The sequence below is a fragment of the Geospiza fortis genome, unplaced genomic scaffold (assembly GCF_000277835.1).
Source record: "Geospiza fortis unplaced genomic scaffold, GeoFor_1.0 scaffold53, whole genome shotgun sequence".
NCBI lineage: Eukaryota > Metazoa > Chordata > Aves > Passeriformes > Thraupidae > Geospiza > Geospiza fortis.
This window is the reverse complement of record NW_005054305.1, coordinates 12,962,667-12,985,509: the sequence shown is the minus strand read 5'-3', so window position 1 is coordinate 12,985,509 and position 22,843 is coordinate 12,962,667. Positions and strand designations below refer to the sequence as shown.

Sequence of the window (22,843 nt, the reverse complement as noted above, 5' to 3'; positions counted from 1 at the left end):
ACATAAAAGAATCAAGCAAAGCAACGCTCTGTGGATAATGACCTGGGAGTCCTGGTGGACTGTAAGCTGTCCACGACCAGCAATGTGTCCTGGTGACCAAAAAGGCCAACAGTGTCCTGGGGTACTTCAGGAAGATCATTGCCAGCAGGTCAAGAGAGGTGATCCTATCCCTCTACTCTGCCCTGGTGGAGCCACATCTAGAGAGCTGTGTCCAACCCTGGGCTCCACAGAACGAGAGAGACATGGAGCTCCTGGAGCGGGTTCAGCAAAGGGCTACAAAGATGTTTAGGGGACTGAAACATCTCTAGTATGAGGAAAGGCTGAGGGAACTGGGTCTGTTCAGCCGCAAGAAGAGATGATTGAGAGGGGACCTCAACAATATATCTGAAGGGATAGTGCCAAGAGAACGGAGCCAGGCTCTTCCTAGTGGTGCCAAGCAATAGCGCAAGAGGCAATGGGCAAAAACTTGTGCATAGGAAGTTCCACCTGAATGTGAGGAAAAACTTCTGTACTGTGCAGGTGACTGAGCACCGGAACAGGTTGCTCAGAAAGGTTGTGGAGTCTCCATCACTGGAAATATTTGAGAACTGTCCGCACACAATCCTGTGCCCTGTGCTGCAGGATGACCCAGCTTGAGCAGGAAGGCTGGACCAGACAACCCACCACGTTACCTTCCAACCTGACCCATTCAGTAACACTCTTCCACAGAACCTTGGAAGGGCATTTAAAAATGAGACATGGCTGAGCTGCTCCAAAAAGCATGTACTTCTGCAGAAAAGTCACCGCTTTCAAAAATTAACTACAGCCTACTGAAGTAGTTTTTAGCCAATGACTGTTCCATGCAGTGTTATAAAAGTTAGTCCTTTTCAAATACAAATTTCAGTAAGAAATGTTGCTAAAACATTCAAATTTCAAAGATTTCAACCACATTTATAAGCAAAACCCTACCAACAGCTTATAAAAGGTTACATATGTCTAATACTGTTTGTTTTCCCCCCACCTCAAAATACTCACACATTGATCATTTTTGCTACTTGCTTTGCTCCTTTTCAAGAAATTTTTTTAACCTGTTCAAGTTTTGGTCCAGGGCTGAATGGTGCTATGTGAGTCCAGAACTTGATTAGGAATACATGGAAGTTAAGACTCATAATAGTACCTAGGAAAGTCAAATAATTCCAAGTGTTTGGTTACAGTAGACTTTCAGTAGCAGTCTCAGGGGTCCTGGACATCATCATTGCATACACGTACTTCCTACATACTTCAGTTCCCTATGAAGATGGTAATGCTTCAAATATGAGTAAAAATACTGAGAGGCAGGCAAACCCAAATACAAATACTGATTTGGGGCATGGTGTATGACAGTAGGCCTGTCCCCCTGGTGTTTTTCATGTCCACAACATGCCAAGTCAGCTGGATTTCCAATCCTAGTGACCACTGGCAACTGAACATACCTGAGGTTACTACAATACTTTCCATGATAATCAGGTGTGCTGAGATGCCATGGAAACTCAAGGCCCTTTACTTACATAATTAGAATAGACAGTGCTTCCAATTATCAAGGACAAAACATTCTACAAGGAAGAAAGAATTCTATGTGTTACCAGTTCAGTTCCTACTGAACTGTAAATAAAAGTCCTGGTTTAAGACCTAATGCTGCTTATACAGCTAGACACACTCTGTAACAGAAATCACAAATTCCATAGAACTGTTTAAACAGATGGGAAATTTAGCAAAAATTTCCTCCAAATTAATAAACAGATGTTTTGAATACATTACTCAAGAAAGCAGGTGATCGAAGTTACAGGCATTTCTGATGTTTTTCATGTTTGAAGTAACACACTCACAGGATGTTATTGATGGTTAATAAAGTTGATGGCACTAATCTTTAGGCATGGATCTTTAATTTTTAGAATTAATGAGAAAAATGAGGACAATTTATAACTTTTAAAGCTCTGATCACATACTGGCTGAAGATTCAGTAAGTCATTACAGCATGTATACATTTATATTCATTCTGGTTTCAAGGCCTATTCAATATCTTGGACAGGAAGAATGTCTTTATTCTAAATGGAGTTATACTCTAAACCAAAATACAAATTCTACAGTTGTGCAAACAAGACACCATAAATGATGGAATGTGCTAAAATGCTGCTTCATTTACTGCTGCTACAAGATCTACTGGAAAACATCAACTGCCTTATACGGAACTTGTTTCTTTCCTTGTGGTCCCCTATAAACACAAACAGTTTAACAGTATTTAACAGTAATTAAAAAGAGATTGTAATCTGGAATACTTCCATTTCTAGAGCTACTTATACATAACATGGGCTTAGGTTATTTTCCTTACAAATCTTTCTTCTTAACTAGCACAATTAGTTGAGTATGTTGTAAGCAGTTCAGGTAGATGGATCACACAATAACAATTAAGCCATCAGAAAAACATAAGAAATGGTGGGGCAGGGTGTCAACTGCTAAATACATAGGTTTGTAGCAAGTCCAGATTTCTTATGCCTTTAATGAGAGATAGGCTACAAAAAAGACTAAAATGCAAATACTGCATAACTGGAGAATGTATCAACTTGGATCTTCATTACTTCAGCCCTTCTTCACCATTAAATAAGCAAGGCTTTGCAAGTCTCTTCTATTAAACTGACTGAAAATTAAAATTAAAATTACAAGGTCTTTTTGACATCTTTTAAAGACAGAGCAGACTGAATCATTCACTATTTTTCTTAGCCTAATGTTTCAGGTGCTAAGTTGCCTCCTAAAATTCCATCAAATAATAAATTTTCTCATTAATTTTTTTAAGAAAGGTTTTGCTACTGCATTTAGAATTTGAAAGTGACTCCCATGAAAATAATAATAGTGTACCTAAAAATACAGGTAAAAAAGCAGAGAAGAGGTAAAAGATATTTACTTCATAATGAAGAATGAAAAATATCAGTTCTGTTTTGGATTAGCTAGTATAGAGGAAAAAAAGATGAACAATTAGTTCTCTACCACAGTGATACTTCAGAGATAAAATCAGATTGCAACTCACTTGAAGCCTAGTGTTCTCTTCAGGTTCATAGGTTACAAATGATTTATAGTCACCATTTTGTACTTAGCATTCTGGTTTTTCCCATATTGTAAATACTTTATAATCAAAGGATTTTCTTGTTTCAGAAAAACCTTCACTAAAATGGCTTAATACAACTCAAAGTGCTTTAGATGAAAACGAATGTAAGTAAAATTTTTCTCTGTTTCTTTCCAGGAGGTAAAAAACCCCTCTCTATGTCTGGTGCCTATATTCCTCTTCCTTCACATTAGAGCTGTAAGTCTCCTCTTTCAGGTCACGTCTTCCACATAAAAGTGCTAAACTAATGCCGCTTAATGACAAATTAATGTCCATGAATAAAAAATACACCTCTAATAGCATAGAGTAATTTGCCATTACAATATCATCATTGGACATGCCCCTGGTTTAATACGATGTATTTAATTCATAACTTAATGAGTGATATATAAAAAGAGAGAGATGAACCCTGCAATTACATTTATGTGAGTCTGTCACCTTATTTGTAAAACCTTAGAGTCATTTACATTCAAATTAGAACAAATGAGTGATTTCACAAAGTGCAGTGATAAATGACCATTGCTGCACAAGACAGAACTGTATTTCCTTTGAAAACATTAACACTTTCCTATTATTTGTTAAAAATTACAATGCATATTGCCCAGTGTTGTGTGAATAATGACTTTTTTACTGATTAGGTCAGAAGACTAATACGGAGTAAAAATAAATAATTTTTCTTTTCATTTTTTCTGATTGTAGCTTGAATTTCTCTGCTGAAACTGTTATGGACTCACACTGCCACCTGCTGCCCAGGCCCGGGTAGGAAAGCCCTGACTGCCTTATTTCAAGTCCAGTTCAGCCATTCTGGGTGTCATTTCTTGCAATAAACTACATTTTCCTCCAGACCTCTAAGTGGATATGTTGCTGAAAACACAAGCAGATAAAGATAGCTGCACTACCCAGTAACAAATACTTCTATTTTGGAAGTGCATCCAAACTGCCTCAACTTGTAAGGAGAATTTAAAGTGAAATACACTGGGGACAGGGAGGGACAGAGAGAACATAAAACATTAGCATCGATCAGATGGCAATAAAACCAAAGAAGAATTTTGTACACTAAGCATTCTGGCATTCATCAGGCCCTGTTTACAGCTTTATAAAAATACGGGAAAGATTCCAGAAGCAGAAATCATTCAGGGAATGATGGACAGAAAGGTCATCTAAAGAGTCCACACTGGCTAGAATGACAACATGAGAAGGGCAAGGAGGGAAATTGTGAAGCCAGACAGTTTCCCTGCTCCTATTTAAAACACACACCAAAGCTGCTTGCCCTTCCTGACAGAACCTGCAAAGAGATGTCAGATCCAGCACTAAGTGTCTCCTCCCAACTTGTGACCTCTCCTGTAACCTTGCTGCAGAGGACTGGCAATGTGTATCCATACAACCACCTAGACAGCATGGGAGCTCTGATCTTGCCAGCAATAGTTAACCTAGATGCTGCAGCATCATTTTTTCACACATCCATCATCAGTTTCAATACACACTGCAGATAAATAGCAGCAAGTGGATTACAGTAAGAATGGGATTCAAAGTGACTGGGTATTGTCACTTTGGCATATTTTCACCTTCCTCACTGATACCAACTGAAAAATGGAAAAAAACACACCATTTTTTTCCTGAGTCCTATTTTAAGTTGGAATCCTCTCTAGTGCAACCACATTTCATATATATAGATTATTATCCCTGTAATGTATCAGTATATTAAAGAGATAACAGAAAAAAAACCCCAAGTTATTTTTGAGTTTTGTCCAAGAACTGTTCTAATGACTGTCAATAGCTCAATGACAACAGCTGACAAAACTTGCTCCTTCAAAAAATAGCAGGCTAACACAGCAACAACTGGTTGTGTAACACTTAAAAACAGGGAAATGTAAGACATTATTTTTGTCTACTTTGTATTCTTAGCATGGGAAGGTTACTTCACCACAGGATAAAGTTGGTAGACTTAAGCTTGCTGGTGGTGACTAATTCTGGGGGATTGAGGGGAGTGTGCAGAGTGTGCATGCATGTACTTAGATTAAAAACTCAGTATTAGTTAAAAAAAGCAAGCCTTGGTTGCTAGATGACCTTTAGATTTTCTTTCCAGCAGTTTAATTCGCTGTGTATGAAAAACCCAGGAGCTAAAATCCCAACTGATCTGGGGCTTCTAGCAATACAAAGGTGATGCTCTCAATCTCTGGTGTATGAATTAATTCATCTCTGAAGGAGTTTATCTTAGTTGGGATTGTCACTGGCACCGTTACAAATGGAGAAGTTTGGTTTAAGAAAAATAAATAGCTTTGAAGCTCTGGTTTACCCACAGACATAAACCATGCACACTACTCCTTTTAATCCACACACAAATTCATTTGTAGCTTCTTCCGTTTACAAACAGCAACATATTTCAATCTACAACACTTTCAGATAGTTTAAAATTAGAAGAAAATATTTAGATAATTGGGAATTTGTACACCAGGAAAAAAATTTGTTCTTTAAGCCTAAATTGACCATTAGAGTAGAAGGTTACAAATCAAATGCCCCTACCCAAGACAATTTGCCTGCTTCAATTATTGCCATTAATTATTCCAGAAGGATTTGTCAGTTGATTAACCATTTTTTGTATCCCAAGTCTGATCCTCCTCACTGTCTGCTTTTGTATACAAGAATCCAGAGCAGGACAGTACAGAGGCAGTTCCAAGAAATTTCCAGTTGACTGCTGTTGTACGATGCTGGGCCCAGGCTTATTTTAGTCATTCACCTAAAATTTTCTTTTCTTTTTATCTTAAATTAGCTGTCTTCAAAGATGGCATGACTGACATCAATAGCAAGCAAGAAGAGCTCTATTTAAAGTAATGGAGCTTCTAAAAAGTAATCTGGTACATTTACCATTTAGCAGGGAACCTAATGCACTTAAAACTAATAGGAAAATTGGCATCAAAGCTTCAAGTTCACCTGACACAAAAAACATTTAGGATCCCAAGAAGAACTTTTACAAGTCAGAATAACTTCAGTGGCAATCAGGATCATCACTGCTCATGTCTACTATACCTGCTCCTCCTAGGAACTATGAGAATAAGAAATAACTTCCAGAATTAAGTACAAGTACAGTCACTTCAAATAAGTCTGTAGTGAAACTATGCCACTGTCCAACCAATATACATAACACAAATTATACCCCTGACTCTGTCCACTGTGTAAACTTAATTTGTTCTTCAGAAAAGGTGCCTAATCTGGCAGCAGAAAATTAAAGGGATACATGCAATCTAACAGTAATGCCACATCCTGCTTCTCAGAAATGAGTCTAAGCTTTGCTTTGGATTGCTCTGCAACTTCTAAACTCCTCACCCACGAGCATCATACCTTGACTGTAATTCAGGATGTACCTAGAACTCCACTGAAAAAAAATACTGTACTTCAGAATATACATAAAAATCACTTAGCTTTGAGATTTCAATTATGGGCAGTACAATATCCCAGATCCCTGAATGCCAGTGGAAATCAACCTCTGCTTTAAAAACCAATTACTACCCACACAATACTGAGCTGTTGCTGATCAGTAGAAGGAAATTCCATTAAAAACTTATATTCTCAATAGCATTCCCTCCTTATCAAGACTCTTTGATTGTTGAAATAATTTGCAGTTTGTGGCTCTCTGGTACTGAATACACAAACAGTTGAGGAAAAAGACAAAAAATTTCTTAGATCTACAAGCAGTTATGTAACTCAGACATACTCATGAAACAAACATTTTTATGTTCTGAATAAATGTTTTAACACATTTATTCTCTTGCATAAGAATAAAGTTGTCACGTATCCTTCAGAAAAACATTCACAAGCTTTAAAGTGCAAAATAGGTCATCACAAACACATTACCTAATACCATGTTCTGTACAGTTCCATTTAAAAAGTCCATTTTCAGATGGCCACCACATTTAATGCCTTTGATTAGTTATCTCTTGCTTTTTCCTATATCATATGACTAATATGGTCCACTTTTAAAAGGCAAAGGAGATATTCAGATAACCCATTTTTGTTATATTTCAAAGTTTGCCTATTGGCTGCAGCTCTCTGCATTAGCCCTCTTTGAAAAACCTCAGCCAAAACTGACAATCAACCTGAGCTGGAGGAGGAACTTGGGAAACAAGAACCTAAGAGAATTGGATGTGCAGGCTGCAAGCAAATGCTGTGTGAGTGATCACAGACCTCAGTGCCACTGAAGGAACACAAAGTTCAATCTTTAGCTCTCCCACACCTCTGTAGCAGTTAAGAAAAACGCATTGCCTTACCGTTTGTTCAGCCTGAGACAGATGTGTGCTCTTACAAGCCTTGTTTCAATGTTTAATGTACCTGAGAATTATGCAGATGACATGAGAGATTCATGAATATGTATGTATCTCAAATAAAATACATCAGCATGCTTCAAAAGAGTCCCCTTCTACAAATGAAGCTAGAAACAAAACCCCCAAACAGCAGAGGTTGTGGAATAATTGTAATTCAAGGTATGACCATGCTGATATGGGGGGAGAAGTCTGCACTACACAAAGCTGGAATTAAGACCAAAAGTAAGGAATACTTGGGCATTTCTCTTGTTTGCAAATAAAGAAAATACTACTTACCATAATAATATTTTACAATAAAAATATTATTTACCATAAAACCATAGTTTAAAATGAAAACTAGTAAATTATCAATCTGAGCCTGAGTTTTCAAATGAAAATATTGAATCAACATTAGATGCTACAGAACATTTGATAATGAGAAGTTTATAGATGATAAAATGCATTTAATAAATTAGTAGTGTTGTCAGAAACCTCCATTGTATTGCCTAACAGAGTAGGGAGAAAATGTTCCTCTCCTTTTTCCTGTCTTTCCTTTGATTGAGAACTCTTTTAAAAAATTGCCATAGATGCAATTTAAACTATTTTTTAAAGAATTCTTTTTAAATTCATAAAAAAATTAAAGTCCTCTAAGCTGTTTAATCTATAAAAAAGAGGATCTGTCATAGTCAAAATAACATTTTGTTTATTCTGAGACAACCAAGAGGAAATTCCTTAAAGACCAGTCAATATAAAAGTCAGCACTGGCTGGAAATTATTCTGTCCTCAAGGAACTAGAAATAATTCTTGACAATTAGACACTTCAGCAACATCTTAGATGAATCAGATCATTACAGTATTCTTTGGAACCTCATAGACTACCAATGTGCCTTGAAAGAGATCCATGAACAGGCAATGCCAGTTGCATTTGTAGCCAAAAAATCCCATCCTTATTGAAATGCATGGCATTATTACAGGTCCCAGATAAAAGTATCAAAAAGAGATGAAAGTGTTCAAGACAGTTCCAATGAACTGCCAGGCTGGAAGATCTAGAGAAGAGCTGCAACAAGTGCTAACAATAAGAGCAGCACTCATACAGGAAAAGCTTGGTCTAATCAAAACAGTTAAAGGCAATCCTAACAAGTTAAAACTCTGTGTCATCATTACACAACAATAAATGACAGCTAGATCCCACACACTGTAACTCCTGAATTCAGGCTAAACTAAGCTACGTTCATGATATCTGAACAATTCAAAACAGCATGAAAGAAACTCAGTAGCACTGTAAATGAAGAACTCTGGCACACTCATTCATCAGAGACAAGAGAAAGGGCAAGCACTATTCCCTTTCCAGCACCTGTATCACTGCACATGGGGTGACAAGACACCCCAGTTACCAGCTGCAGAGAAAATAAATGGTTTTAGGGAAGTCTTCTTTGTCTACTTGGATTTTATTTGCAGATAGTACTAAAATAAAGCAAGAGCTATTTTTTAAAGTCACACAGTAACATGTAGAACATAAACAGATATTTGATTTAATTAGTTTGGACCTGTAAGATATAACAGTTTTAATGTGCAGTACCTTGTTGACCTCTGTTAAAAGGACTTGCAGCAACCACTCAAGGCTGATTACTTGCATGGACTGCAACCATACAAAACAAACAAGACAGGTAAATTCTTACTGTGATCTACTCAGACTGAAGATCTGTCTACATGTATGCCTTGATGAGGTGAACTTGGTAAAAAAATACTGTAAAAAGAGTAAAATACAGCCTAAATCCCAACGTGATATAAGCTGCAGCCACCTCACAGATGTGCGTGCAGATTCCAAACTTTTGCAATGAGATCCTGATTCAAAAATAGGTTCCAGAACTTGCACTGATCTTTGTCTTCCAACACATATTCTCCTCTTTATTCCCCTTCATCCACTACCTTATTCCCTATCTCCACTACTGTAAATCTGGACACTGGGTCCCACTTCCTCTTAATTTTTACAACAGTGTAGCTCCAGTTGTCCCACCCTGGCACACTATTCAAGCCACAACAGTGCTTTTTCACATCTTTCACACATCCTACAGCAACTGCAGGCCATGAAGTTGTGGTTTCTATGACTCATGAAAGACACAGTAATCTTGTAAGTTGTAGAAATGGAAAAAACATGCAAATAAACATATGCATGAGCCAAATGCATCAAAAGACATGAGATTAACAGGAAAAGCACTAGCAGGAGAGGAATTAAAATGCCTCTGATTCTTTTGCAAGTTATTTTGTGGCTCGATTTCATCTTAAAGGGCTTTTCCAAACTAAAGGTTTCTCTGACAGTCATGTCCAGAAAATTTTTAGTGCTCTGTTAATTACAGAGTAATTTGGAAGAAACATTCACTAACTCCAAACTGTTGGGTTTTTTATGGAACTAGTGTCATTTTGGGGTTGATTTTTTTTTTTATTACTCATTAGCAATCTATTGCTAAATAATTGACTATAGCTTGCACATGAAGGCCAAGATTCAAAGCACTGCTAACTCTGTAGCTGTCTCTTTCCCCTGCAATGGCATTTGGATTAAAAGTATTAAGATGGTACTAAGAGAAGAGCTACAAATACCAGACACTACTCAACACAGGTAATAGAAAAGAAGTTTCAGTTCAGCCTAAACACAAAAAGTTAGCACAAGGGTTTATGTTGAGTATATACCTACATCCTCTCACATCCCTACCTGATGAGCACAACAAACAACCTTTTTCCTACTCTTTAATATTTTCTGTAGCTTCTTTGCTGCAATAGTCTCTTTAGTTCAATTTCTGACAAAGTAAGAGCTACATAAGCAAAGACATACTTACTCTGCTGGTTTGTTTGAAGACCATTAAATACATTGTATATGACTACATGTGTTAGATATAAATCTTTCTCATTACAGTAACTCCTTCCCATGCCTGCCTGACAATCAGTAGGTCAAACAGTTTTGTGGCTTATTTGATATCTCACAGTTCTTATTTCTCAAACCTACCATTTTTCCCATCACAATCCATGTCTTTTCTCTCAGAAAAATTAAATCTCTTCCTGCATTCCTAAAAAAAAAAACCAATTGCAGCCCTCTGTGATGTCCTTTAACTTTGTAATCAATTAAATAAAAATTATATCAATTAAATATAAAGCACAAATTAATACCAACTTATTAACTGAATATACATTTTGAAGGGTTTCCTAAGGTTAACACTCAAAGAACAGATTCTTTCTCTGTAAGACACAAAGCCTTCAAGTACATCCTGAAGTTCTTAGCACGAGATGCTGCATGCCCTGGTGCTCTGCAGCTCAGCGTGCTGCCAAGCACACTCCCACTGCTCAAAGGCAGTTACCCTGTGGGAAGGCAAGTGCACACTAAGAGCACTGTGCTGATGTGCATCTCCATGCCCAAGTGCTGCCCAGGTGCAGTTAACACATTCCATTTCAGAAACAGTGATGAAAAGTTACTGACAAGAGCAAACAGTTCTGTAGAACTGCTGTTGCCGTTTTATTTTTAGAAGGCTTTTCACAGATACCCGTCAAAGCCGTGCTCTTGCTACCATCGTACTTTCATAATTCTTGCTACCATTTCCTATACAAGCCAAGCACAAAAAAAAAAATCTTTACCACAACTCAAATTTTTTGTTTGATAAAGGCATTGGCATTACAGGCATAAGGCTCGTTAAGAATAAGGTGCCATTAAAATAAGCCCTATTCCTTCAGTGAGAGGTTGTAGTGCCCTGGAATACACGTCAATATTCTGCTCTGAATTACATATCTGAATTTTTCACAATACTCATGATCCTAATAGGGAAATAGCTTCACATTTGGTACACTGAAGTAGAAGAAAGCAAATTTCCTGGTAAAAGGGGGAAACAAATTCCCATGTGCTGATATTATTCAGTGGATCATTGTTGTTTTCAGGAATGAAATGGACAAAATGGATGGAAGGATAAAGCATCAACCATAAACTGAAATCCAAATTACACCCAAAACGCAGATCTCCTGAAATCCAATTTTTGCCATTTAGATTACATCAGGTATTGTACTAATAGTGAAATTAGGCTTGAAACAGAAGTGTACCAAACAGAAACAGCTGATCAGGCCAAAAAGCCTCACCTCAATGAGATAGTGAGAACATAAACTGAGAAGCTCCAGCAGCTGCAAATGACTCCCAGCTGCTAGGACATCCTGTATCACCCCTGGTTCCAAGAGGATCTGTAAAGAAGAAAACGGAAGGTTTGTCATCTGGAAGATGTATTTAGAGTACTTGTAGAGTATATTAATGGTCTTTGTTACTTCAGATATTTAAGTCCACATAAAGAACAGAATATAATTAAGCATATAGGGAAGTCTTTACAGAATAGGGACAGATTTTCTAAAGTTCATCTGAATTTCCCAAAGGATTTTTAAACTTTTTTTGTTATTTTCTTTTTCCTGTGAGAGTCCCAAAGTCACAATACTCCCTAAATCCTTTGAAACTAAATGTGTGCTGTTTAAGAAGAAGACTTTTCAAAATAACAGAACCTTCTTTTGTTATCTATATACTTAGATCCTTCCACAGATACCGATGAATCAGGCCAACAGAACTGACTCACAAGTCTCCACTAATAATATTATTCATGCATGTACAACATTTATAGACTAGGAAGACCCTGCCTATTCTGCATGGTGCCACTTAATAATTTTCCTAACCACTGTCTTCATTTGAGAGAGCAGGGCTCTGAAAGCACAATGAGGATGTTGCTGGGGAAGTGCCAGAGAGGGCCAGGAAACCAAGACTGATTATTCAGTTACTTGCTCACATGAAACTCCTTCTCATTTCAATTAAAATCGTGTACAGGCAGCAGTAAGGATAATTGGGCCACAGCTCATAGACCGCTGTCTTGGGGTCATCTTGTTAGAGCATCCCTTTTGGGACACAAAAATGTCTTTGGGAATATGGACACTGGTCAACTTCTTATTAGCAATCAGACTACAAACTATCTATATTAAAATCTTTTAAGTAGCACAACATCAAAAAAATCAGAAATGCATGATAAAAATTAAATTTTCAAAGCTGCTTGCTATATTCAATTTCATCCTTGTACTTCCCCTGGCAACTTTGGTTTCACACCACATGAGGTCAGTCTCTCACTGCTCCACAGGGGAGTAAAGCTTGCTTTCAGATTCTTTTCTTTCTGCTCACACAATTCAGTTTTATCTCACAGCATCATTTGTATACCTCAAGTGCAGTGGAATAAGGAAAATGGAAAACAAAAGCAAAGGTACTCAACTGCATCTTTTGTAGTTTAACTATTTTTGAGGGAAATGAAAAAAAGCGTATGCATTTCTTCAAGCAAAACCACAAAATATCTCCAACATAATGGATATACTAGGAGGAAGAGAGAAGGGGATTGATCCTTGCTTACATCAAGAACTCATTTACATTGAGTTCTGGCAGCATATGAAATCCTTCATGCTTGTGCAAATCACTGCATTTATTAATGCTAGGTTTTAAGTGAACATTATATGTCATTTACATACTATATAAAACATGAAGGTTCTTTATCTAGCCAGAAATTCATGTAAGGATCCTACTACAAATGCGAATCAGGCCCAGCACAATCCAGGTTTTTGGTTGGTGCTACTGAGGTTGCTCTGAATGATGAGAGGTAGTTGAACAGAACGTTAGGATGGATTTCAGTAACAAAATATCTCCAACAGACACAGATATTAAAAACAAACAAACAAAAAAATAAAAGCATGCCACTCTCAAGTATTTTCAAGTGAGAACTCAAGGTCAGACTAAACAAGCTGGTATAGACCCTGCAGTGTTTTTTATTCAGACATGATTGACACAGAGGAAGCTGCCATCCTCCAGCACATTACTTACTGTCAGCCAGAGAACCAGAACCCTAAGCAGAGTAGTACCTTGTAGGCATGGACAAACTGTATCTAACTGCAATAATATTCATGCATTTTAAAGCTACAGCAATCCATTTAGAAATAATACTAGTAGCACTATGAGATAAGAAGTAGGACAAGAGACAAGGAGGGTGGCTGGCTACTGTCTAGAGACGATTTGCACAAAGTCAGCAACAAAAGCTCATTTCAAGGTGGCAGATGTATTTCCTACATGGTCTTCCATTTTTACAGCCCTCCTTACCATGCAGGCTGTACTCTACTGAGAAAACAATCACTTTTGTGCTTCACAAGATAAGGGAGGAAAGTCTAGATTATCTTTTCACAAAACTTTGCTTTAAACTGAACTATCTGAACTTTTATTCGATATTCATTTGGATATAGGCAAAAAATACTATTTTACCTATGCTAAATGTTCGCCATTGGGAAACTGCACGCTGGTAAAATCCACAAGGATAAAGTAAAGAAGGAAGAAAATACTGCAAGCCTTCCCTCTACTGAAACTGGGGTAATTCACAATTATTCCATACCTTTGAGCTTTTATACACTAAAGCAATTGCTTGACTTTTATTAATTGCCAGCATAAGTGTTTATATGTTATACAGGCCTTCCAGCTTAATACTAACAGTAAATGCCCATAAATACCAAATATTAACAGTAAATGCCCATAAATACCATCAAATGCACACCACAAGTACACACAGTGACTGGCTCTCCTCTGCTTGTCTAAATCTCAAAACAACAGATCTGAGGTCAAAAGAATGATGTTTATCGCAAATTAAGGATAGTGAAACTAAGGTCTACTTTGGATTCACAACTTCAAAATTCATTAGAAATTTTAGTGTGAAAAAATAGAGAGAAGCTTAATCATTTTCTGTAATCCATCCTCAACCCAAGTGTTATGAGGCATAATTACTGGGGCAGAAACTTAAAGAGTAATTTGGACTCATCGAATTCAGACAAAAACTACAACCTTCTCCAGTGAAGAATGTGCTTTTTTCATGACACAAGCTATATTAGACTGGTCGCTGTACTATTTTTACATTAAGATTAATTAGATGCAATTCAGGTATTGCACCTGGCTGCACCTTACAATCACCCCTCTATTCAATCCTTATTTCGAAGGGTTAATTTTCATTCTACTTTCAACTTCTCTCTGGCATACGATGGTACCCAAGAAAAACAGGCAGATCTTGTGATACATGAGTAACTTCCTTTCCTAAGCCATCAAGCCTGACATACTGCTCATTTTCAAACTGATTTATTTGACAAACTACTTTGCCCTTACAATGGCTGTTTTCAAACAGGAAACCTGTTCCTCAAAGCTGCCTTTCTATTCTCCATCATGCCACAAACCCTCCAGAGAGGATGCATAAAATACAGTCTGGTCCCTATTTTGGTCAGATCCACAGCCCAAGAGATTGAAGCAATGCAAAATTTGTCTGTTTGTAACAGAATGCTGAGGTCACAGCATCCTGGTCACAGAGCCAGAAAGGCAGATTATGTAATTTCTTAGATCCACTATTTTTAGACATAGAATATTAATCTATCTGGAAACTTACCCACTTATACTTCATGGATATATTGCAGAAAGTTTCTCTTCAAATGCAAGAACTAGAAAACGGTAAATTAAACCTGACTTTGTAAATCACATTACTGAGGCAGAAAAGGGAATTTTATAACCAGTCCCATTGTTATAGAAACACAGGGGCCTTAACACCCTGCCCCATATTTTTACCCTCCAGCCAGCAGTTCAAACCTAGAACTTATTCCCTCTTAGCCCAAGATTTCTTTCTACCTTTCCCAACTCAACCTGCATCCCCTCCAACACCTTAGGACAATGGGTAAGCAAGAGAAAATACTTAACTGGTATCCATGTATCTTTTCTCTCTCTTCAATCTTCTTTGAGACTTGCGGCAACAGAGTGTGTAAGAAACACCACCCTTTCCTAAGAACAACTACTAAGGCCTCACCTCCACATTGTCCAGATCAAACATGTCCTCCTACGCTTTCAATGCCCCCTGAACCCAACCTCCTACAGCCAACAAAGCCCTATAGGCCTACAAAAAAAAAAACAACACAAAAAACACAAAAAACCAACAAACCAACAAACAAAAAAAAAAAAAAAAAAAAAAAAACCAAAAAACCAAAAAAAAAAAAAAAAAAAAAAAAAAACACCAAAAAACAAACCAAAACAAAAAAACCCAGAAACCCCAGAACTGTAAGGTCAGAGGAAAGCCAAAAAAGAATGAAAAGGAAACTCCTTCAACTGTTCTTTCCAACAAATCAACTTAGAGCCTGAGGGAGAAGGTAAAATCCAGATTAACTGTCACATCTGTGAAGTCTCATGAGGTTTATATCTGGAAAGAACAACTAGAACATTCTATTCCCTGAATACTGCAGGCCACTATATTTATCCACACATTTTTAAAGACACTAAACAATAGCTGCTTTAGGCCCAAGAAGGCTAAACTGCAGGTTGAAGATGCACTTCTATCACCTTCATTCCAGCTACTCATATATCCCCCATATTTTTCTCATTTCCATATAGCTGTTTGTGGGACAATGGAAAAGTGAGATGGTGGCATGATTCACATTAAAAATACACCAGTATTATGCTGTAACAGTAAGAAAATATGCAGCCATATTTAATTTGGGAGAAAATAACTTTCCAATGACAGCACAGCACAATAATGGCTTCTTAGTGCTTAATACCAAGTTCTCTTAAGTCCCATTTTCCAAGAATAAGGAAAGATGCAGCCCTGTCAGAATATTCTAGAAAGTAAACTGTATGGAATTTAACACAGAAAACAATAAAAAAAATTTCTAAGATTCCTGCCACTCTGATGAAAAAAAAATCCTCCTTAACTCCACTTGCAGTGATCAGCATTTCGAACAAGACAGGCATCAAACACAAGTATCAGTTGTTTTTGCCTGATGGAGATCATTCCGTGTGCTTAAGAGCAATCAAACACCTTAACTTTTCTTTTAAAGTAATTTAGACTGCATTTCACTCCCAACCAGATAGCACTTCTGCCTGTCTCCCTGCTCATTCATGATTCAGTTGAATACTGAGCTCCTTGCACATTGACAAGTGCTGCTTCAAAAAAGTGAGTGAGGAAAGAATGTTCTAGTCCCCTGCAGGCAACTGCCCAAAGCCCTGGCACACAATGTTTGGTAGCACTTGCTACAAAATCCAGATGTCTCATTAGCCAATGCCAGAAAGCATCATGACCAGCATTTCTCTGATGCATCATAGTATTTTTCCAGAAAATTAGAAGAAAATCCATGCTAAGTGCACAGCATACACATCATAAAATCATAGAATATTTCAATTTGGAAGGCATCAACAAAGATCATCTAGTCCTATCTTCCTGCTAATTGCAGGACTATCCAAAATTAAACATGTCCAGACATTCCTTGAACTCTGACAAGCTTGGTGTCATGACCACTTCCCTGGAGAACCTGCTCCAGTGACCTGCCACCTTTTCATCATGTCAGCCTGAACTTTCCCTGACATAGCTTCACACCACCATTAAGTATCATTACTATAATTAGAGAGGGTTTGGATAAGCAAGACTCCAAGCAAATTCACTATTCTTTGAGAAGATGTTACATTACTTTAATCACTTTCAGCACTAGAAAAGCTCTCTTGTCCCTAGCTAAATTCTCATCCAGAGGAGAAAAAAGTGAAGTATTTAATTTTCTCTACAATGAACTGCATAAAGTGAGTTAAGTAAATCTCTGTATTAGTCTAAGCCTTTTAGACAATCTGCAGCAGAACTGTGAACATAGGACCTAGTAGCTGTAGCCCCTAGTGCTAGATACAGAAAAAAGATTATTCTGAGAGAAGTGAAAAAGGAAGTGTAATCTAAGTATCAAATTCATATTTTTTGCTTTGAAATTGCATTGAAAAATTATATTATGTATTTACAGTAAGACACAGACCTGTTGCATTCAGTTATCCATCACTTTGGCATATTGTCCCCCAGGAGAAAAGAGCTGAATTCACTTTTGCTAGGGACAGCAGGTAATTTAATTGAATCATTTTAATCTAAAAGCAGCCAGTGGAACTGCTGTGCACAGGATGCAGTGGGTCACTTACCCAAGAAAATCAACCATCACAATACACCTCCACCCACAAGAGAGGATCAACACAATAAGGGGCACTAAGATATTGACAGCTGCCTTACCCTGGCCTTAACTAGAAATGGCAGATGAAATACTGGTTGATCACTAGAAAAACTGCCAGCATCAGATGGAGAGGGGAGCAGATGAGAGATGAAAGACAAGATTCTACAAAGGAACCCAAGAAACCATAAGGAGAAATAGTTGTACTTAGAAATAATAATTATTTCTACTATTTCTTTACTATCTAAGAACTTTTACTCTTTCAAGGCTTTTTTAAAGAAATAACAAAGCTAAAAGAACAATTTTGAAAAGGAGATGTAAGACAATACTTTAACTAATCAGGGATTTGTGTGCATGAATTTGAAAAATCACGTGATGGTACTCTACCAATACCTGAAACCTGTTTGGTAAAGTAATAATAGCTGTTAGAAGAATGAGAGTTTTCAAACTAACTGAATACAAAATAAAGGCAATAGTTAAATAGGATCACACTGGAAATGCATTGAAGTAATATTGGGAGCAACATACCTGGAAATAACATGAAGTTCTAGATTTGTAACTGGAATAATATACTGATATTACCTTTATTGAAACACTGCTGCTACATTAGCATTTTGTGAGTAAAAGAAAACCTGTTAAATATGCTAATAACAAAGTTTAAAGCCTATTTTTGAATCATTGTAAGCGCAACTTTGTATGTGGCTTTCAATAAAAGGAAACATTTCACCATGCCATAGTTAGGAAATAAGGCTGTGTTAATCTTGGGCTAAGAAGGCATCACAGGACAAATTACCCCAAAATTCACTAGGGGGGAAAGAGCTGAACATAAAAAGCCTCATGTATAAGGGCTTCTCCACTAATTCTTCTTCACTAATTTCTGCTTTACTAATTCAAGATAATATTATAACTTAAGGAAGATGTAATTTCTACTAATACAAAACCAAAATATTAGAGTTTAGGGGAATAAACAGACCAGCCACTTAGGAAAATGGGACTTAAGAGAACTTGGTATTAAGTACTAAGAAGCCACTAGTGTGCTGTGCTGTCATTGGAAAGTTATTTTCTCCCAAATTAATTTCCTGCCTGTGATGCAAAAAAATAAGGACAGGGATTACTTGCTTTTGTAATGTGTTCTGAAGTCCTCAAATAAAATTCTATCTAAATACAAAATATTTTTTGCCATAGATTAAAGACATATGATAGAACACATATTAACAAAGAAGAAAGATGCAAGTCTGAAGCATTTCAGTACACATGGGACTCTATCTGTATTTTTGTTGAATTAGGATCACAATCATCCACTGCAAATTAAAGCCAGTGCTTCCCTGACTTCTCAGCCAACTACACTGGCCTGTTTAGTGGCTACCCCATCCTCCAAGTAAGATTATGTCTCTTTCTAACAAATGAGTTAAAATTTTAAATGGTAATCAAAAAGAGTAGACAACAATGCCCATGAGTCTCTGACACAGTGACTTAGGCTCTTATTTTGACAGCAGGAATTGTGAGCTCCAAACTCTTTGCCTAGAAATGCTTCTCTACATGAGTATTCTAAAACATATAGTTTGTAAATTGATTGCACTTGATCCATCTCCCTTCCAAGGCACGTCTGACACTCACAAAATGCCCTTGTGAGAAGAAAGGGAGAGTAATCTACTCACTGAAACTCTGGCCTGGCCTTACCACTGCCACTTAGGAAGTAAAAGAGAGAATGACCTAAAAGCCCTTTTGGGAAGAAAGGATACAGCAATTACAAAAGGAAAAGAGTCATCTAAAAAGAAGAAGAGCTGTATATCTCTGAATTCTGAATATGGGGATTACATAGTAAAATGCCTATGGACAAGACAAAACATATGCAAGACATCTTTTGCTGAAGATTTTTTTATTAAAGTCTTAGTGAGAACATACATGCAAAGAACAAAATCAAAGTCTACTGCATTCCTTTTGTCAGTGTTTATTATTTCTGTAACAAAATTTCTTTCTTTGTAATTATTAAGGACCACAGTTATAGATTAGTTCAGTTGGAGTTATATTATGTATACTTAATTTGAATTTTGATATATTCTTTTCTTCTGAATAATCGATTTTTCCTATAAAGCAAAATATTTTCAACAGTAATTACAATAAGGTACTGTCTGCCTAAGTGAACAGGAAGATGAAGGTTGTATTTGAAGTCCACAGGAAGATTTCAAATTAACAAAAAGAGACAAGGATGACTGAGTTTAATCACAGATTTCACGGTCATTCTAAAAATTAAATTTCTTCATTTTAATAACTCTCAAAAACTGCAGATACCAAATATTGCCATCATGCAGTATTAAATATTTCCACCAGATGTCTCCAGCATATTAGTTTACACAGAAAGTTGCACTCAATTTGAAGTGTAATGTGTCAAATATAAGTGTAGTATATTAAAGAAGTAAAGAGAAGAATGCTGCAACTAATTACTTATCTGTTTAGACATGGATATTTTAGGGAGTTCCACAGTGTTACCTAGGCAAATACCAAGGTTTTGAACTAACATTTTGGCCAAATATGTCTGAAAAAAAAAAAAGAAGAGAGAGAGTTCATGGTTTTCACTTTTCAGAGGCACTTCACATCTTGATATCCATATTTTCAGAGCAATGTAAGGTTATATTTGGCATGAGTGACTGTTGTATTACTGAGAAATATTTTTTTTGTCTTATAAAAACAGGGAGAGTTTGCAAACCAAGCTAAAGGCAATTCTGTTTTCAGGACTCTCTGATATAAACATGGAGTAATCCAGTTATTTATTAATAGCCTTTGTGGATTACTCCCACTCACTACCTTGAAATGCGCACTCAGATTCTGTCAGTCTGAGTCAGAGCACAAGCAATGCTCAAGACAAACACAGCACCAGAAGAGAATTCCAAGGATGAAAGGGAAACTGGACACTGCTAATTCTCAGACCCACACTTCACTGAGTTGTGCTCCAAAGGCATCTTTGAACAACTCCTACAGAATCCTTCTCATTTGTCTGTGCATCCAAGTAGCACTTGGTGCATCTGACAGACACGACAGAGCCAGCCTCGCCTTATAAATCACTTCTATGTATGAGGAACTTCATACGTGCACATCTTTAACTCAGGAAACCCACTCACTTATTCAAAGTAGGTTATGTCTGAAAATGAGAGACTCAAAAGTCTCTAAAGGACCAATGACAGAAGGTACAGAATTCCTAGGGATCTGAGGATTTTATCCTGGAAGCAACCTGGGGTCACTTGCTGGGTTACATAAAAGCTACATCCATCCTTTCAAAGGTTCTCAATGTATTTTACATGGGTTTGTTAGACTTTGAATTTTGCAGAAAGATGGGGAATGCCTCTAATCACAGCAGATGGGATGGGTCAGATAGAAATCAATTACGACCCGTCTTCTAAAATGATACTTTCATTTAACCAGAGTTTTTTCTTCAGTATAATCAACCTATAGTTTTAAATTACTAATATGATGATGTATAGATACCTAACATTTTCATTTTAATCAAAGACAGTCCATTTTTAACAAAAGCTTTCAACTGAAAGAAAGAAAAGCATACCAATGACAAGTCATGTACTGAGGTCTTCAGCTAATTCACTAATATAGTATGGCATCTCTGTTTATCATTTATATCAAAGATATCTTTGAATAAACAATGTTTTCCATAGCAGCACAAACTCAATTTTCCTTCAAAGAAATTCAAGTGCTAGTCTCCAAGACCAATGCTAAAGCATAACTGTTTTCTGGGCTGGTGACAAAAATAGCCCCTTTAATTTTTTTCCCCTCTTATTTCTACTTAGTTTCCTTTAAAAATAAAAACAAAACAAAACAAAATAAAACAAAACAAAACAAAAACCCACATAAGGCCATATACTCAATTCACAGTATGGAAGCAGATGCCTTAAATTTTTATAACCCAACAACTCTTCAGAATATCATAGTATGGATTTAGGCCTTCCTTTTCAAAATTAACTAATAAACGTCACTAGTGCGTCAATGGACTCAACTGCTGTAGTGATATTCCAGAAATAGTTTGGTTATCTAGAATTTTAAAGTCCAAAGCAAAAATAGCTGAGTGTTCTGAGCTCACTATCCATGAACTCTGAACTAAGACAAAGTCACACAGCAACACTCTCCAAGCATGCAGTGCAGAGATATGGCAGGTCATAAATAGTACTTTTTTTCTTTTTTTTTTTTTTTGGTTTTTTGGTTTTTTGTTTTGTGGGGCTTTTTTGGTAAGAGGCAGAGGGAGAAGGAGCATCACTCTGCATTTTCTGAAGTACCATAATGAAAGGGCTGAAATGAAGATGCATAGTACCTATAAGCACTCACAAAGATGCCTCAACTGCATCTGTCCAGAGAGTAAGAGACTATTTTTCCCCTCAATTATGTTATTTGTCAAATACAGCAGAGTTTATAAATATTTATTGTAAGGGAAACACTCTTCTTTACATATAATTTAGCAAGAAGATTCAACTCACATTAAGATTTTATGAATAGTCAGGGAACCATAAAAAGGGCTTGCAAGCCCTGCATGGTTCCCTACCTGACAATGGTGCACATAAAGCAGAGTTTTTATTAAACAATCCTTCTAAAGAAAAAATCCACCACAGTACATGAAAATGAAGAACTGTTAAATCAAAATAGCTTGTACTGAGCAGTGCACAAGAAAAACTTTTTCTAGTATCTCTAAAAAGGTCATACTCAGTTTTTAATGCAGTTGCCTTTGATCGTGTTTCTTAATTTGAAGAACTGTACAATACCTGTCCAGTATATGCAAAGTCCAGGGCTTGTTTTAAACCAAGGCTTGTGACACCATGTAAATTCACCTCATCAGCTTCACTCTCAACCATGCAGAGACTGAACATTGCCTATGGGAAAAAACATAAATGCCATTAAGCAATTTTGGATAAGAATTCCAAATAGCAGCAGCCTTGAGAGTCAGAATGAGATATATACCAAGTTTTCAGTAACACCACAGCAATCAATCTTGTAACTGAGTCCTTTTATTATTAAAGAAATATAAAAATGTATTCTAGATAAACTGAGAGAAATCATTTTCTTCAATATACATATACATCTTAATTGTAAGTGATTCAGGTGAAGTCAATGAGAACAGTCACACAATAAGGTATTATCCAATAAAAAAGGTAAATGGGCTCTGGGAAAAGAATAATCTACACAAGCACCACCTAAAAGCAATACTTATGTATAGTACCACTGTATGTAAGAAGGAGCAATAGGCCATACACAATCACTTGAGAAGAAGGGGCAGTTAAAAACATCTTCTATAAGCAATCCTTACTTTCCAGATCATTTGTCTTCAGTGTCTCCCTGGAATGAAGCACTTGTACTCAGTCTCTTGAATCCTTGTGAGAATCTTTTTCTTCTCGTCCCCATT

The 22,843-nt window shown here is 36.8% G+C and overlaps 1 protein-coding gene across 2 annotated transcripts in view; it reads right to left on the bottom strand.

The window, feature by feature from the left end:
* Window positions 1-22,843, bottom strand: part of KLHL32 (kelch like family member 32) — a 94,596-nt gene that overhangs the window by 50,755 nt on the left and 20,998 nt on the right. For both annotated transcript variants that reach the window (XM_005418337.2, XM_031066536.1), the window contains exons 3-4: window positions 22,206-22,313; window positions 11,530-11,628 (exon numbers count right to left, since the gene is read on the bottom strand). In XM_005418337.2, coding sequence (XP_005418394.1) covers window positions 11,530-11,628; window positions 22,206-22,313 — 207 coding nt within the window. The remainder of the gene's footprint in view (window positions 1-11,529; window positions 11,629-22,205; window positions 22,314-22,843) is intronic.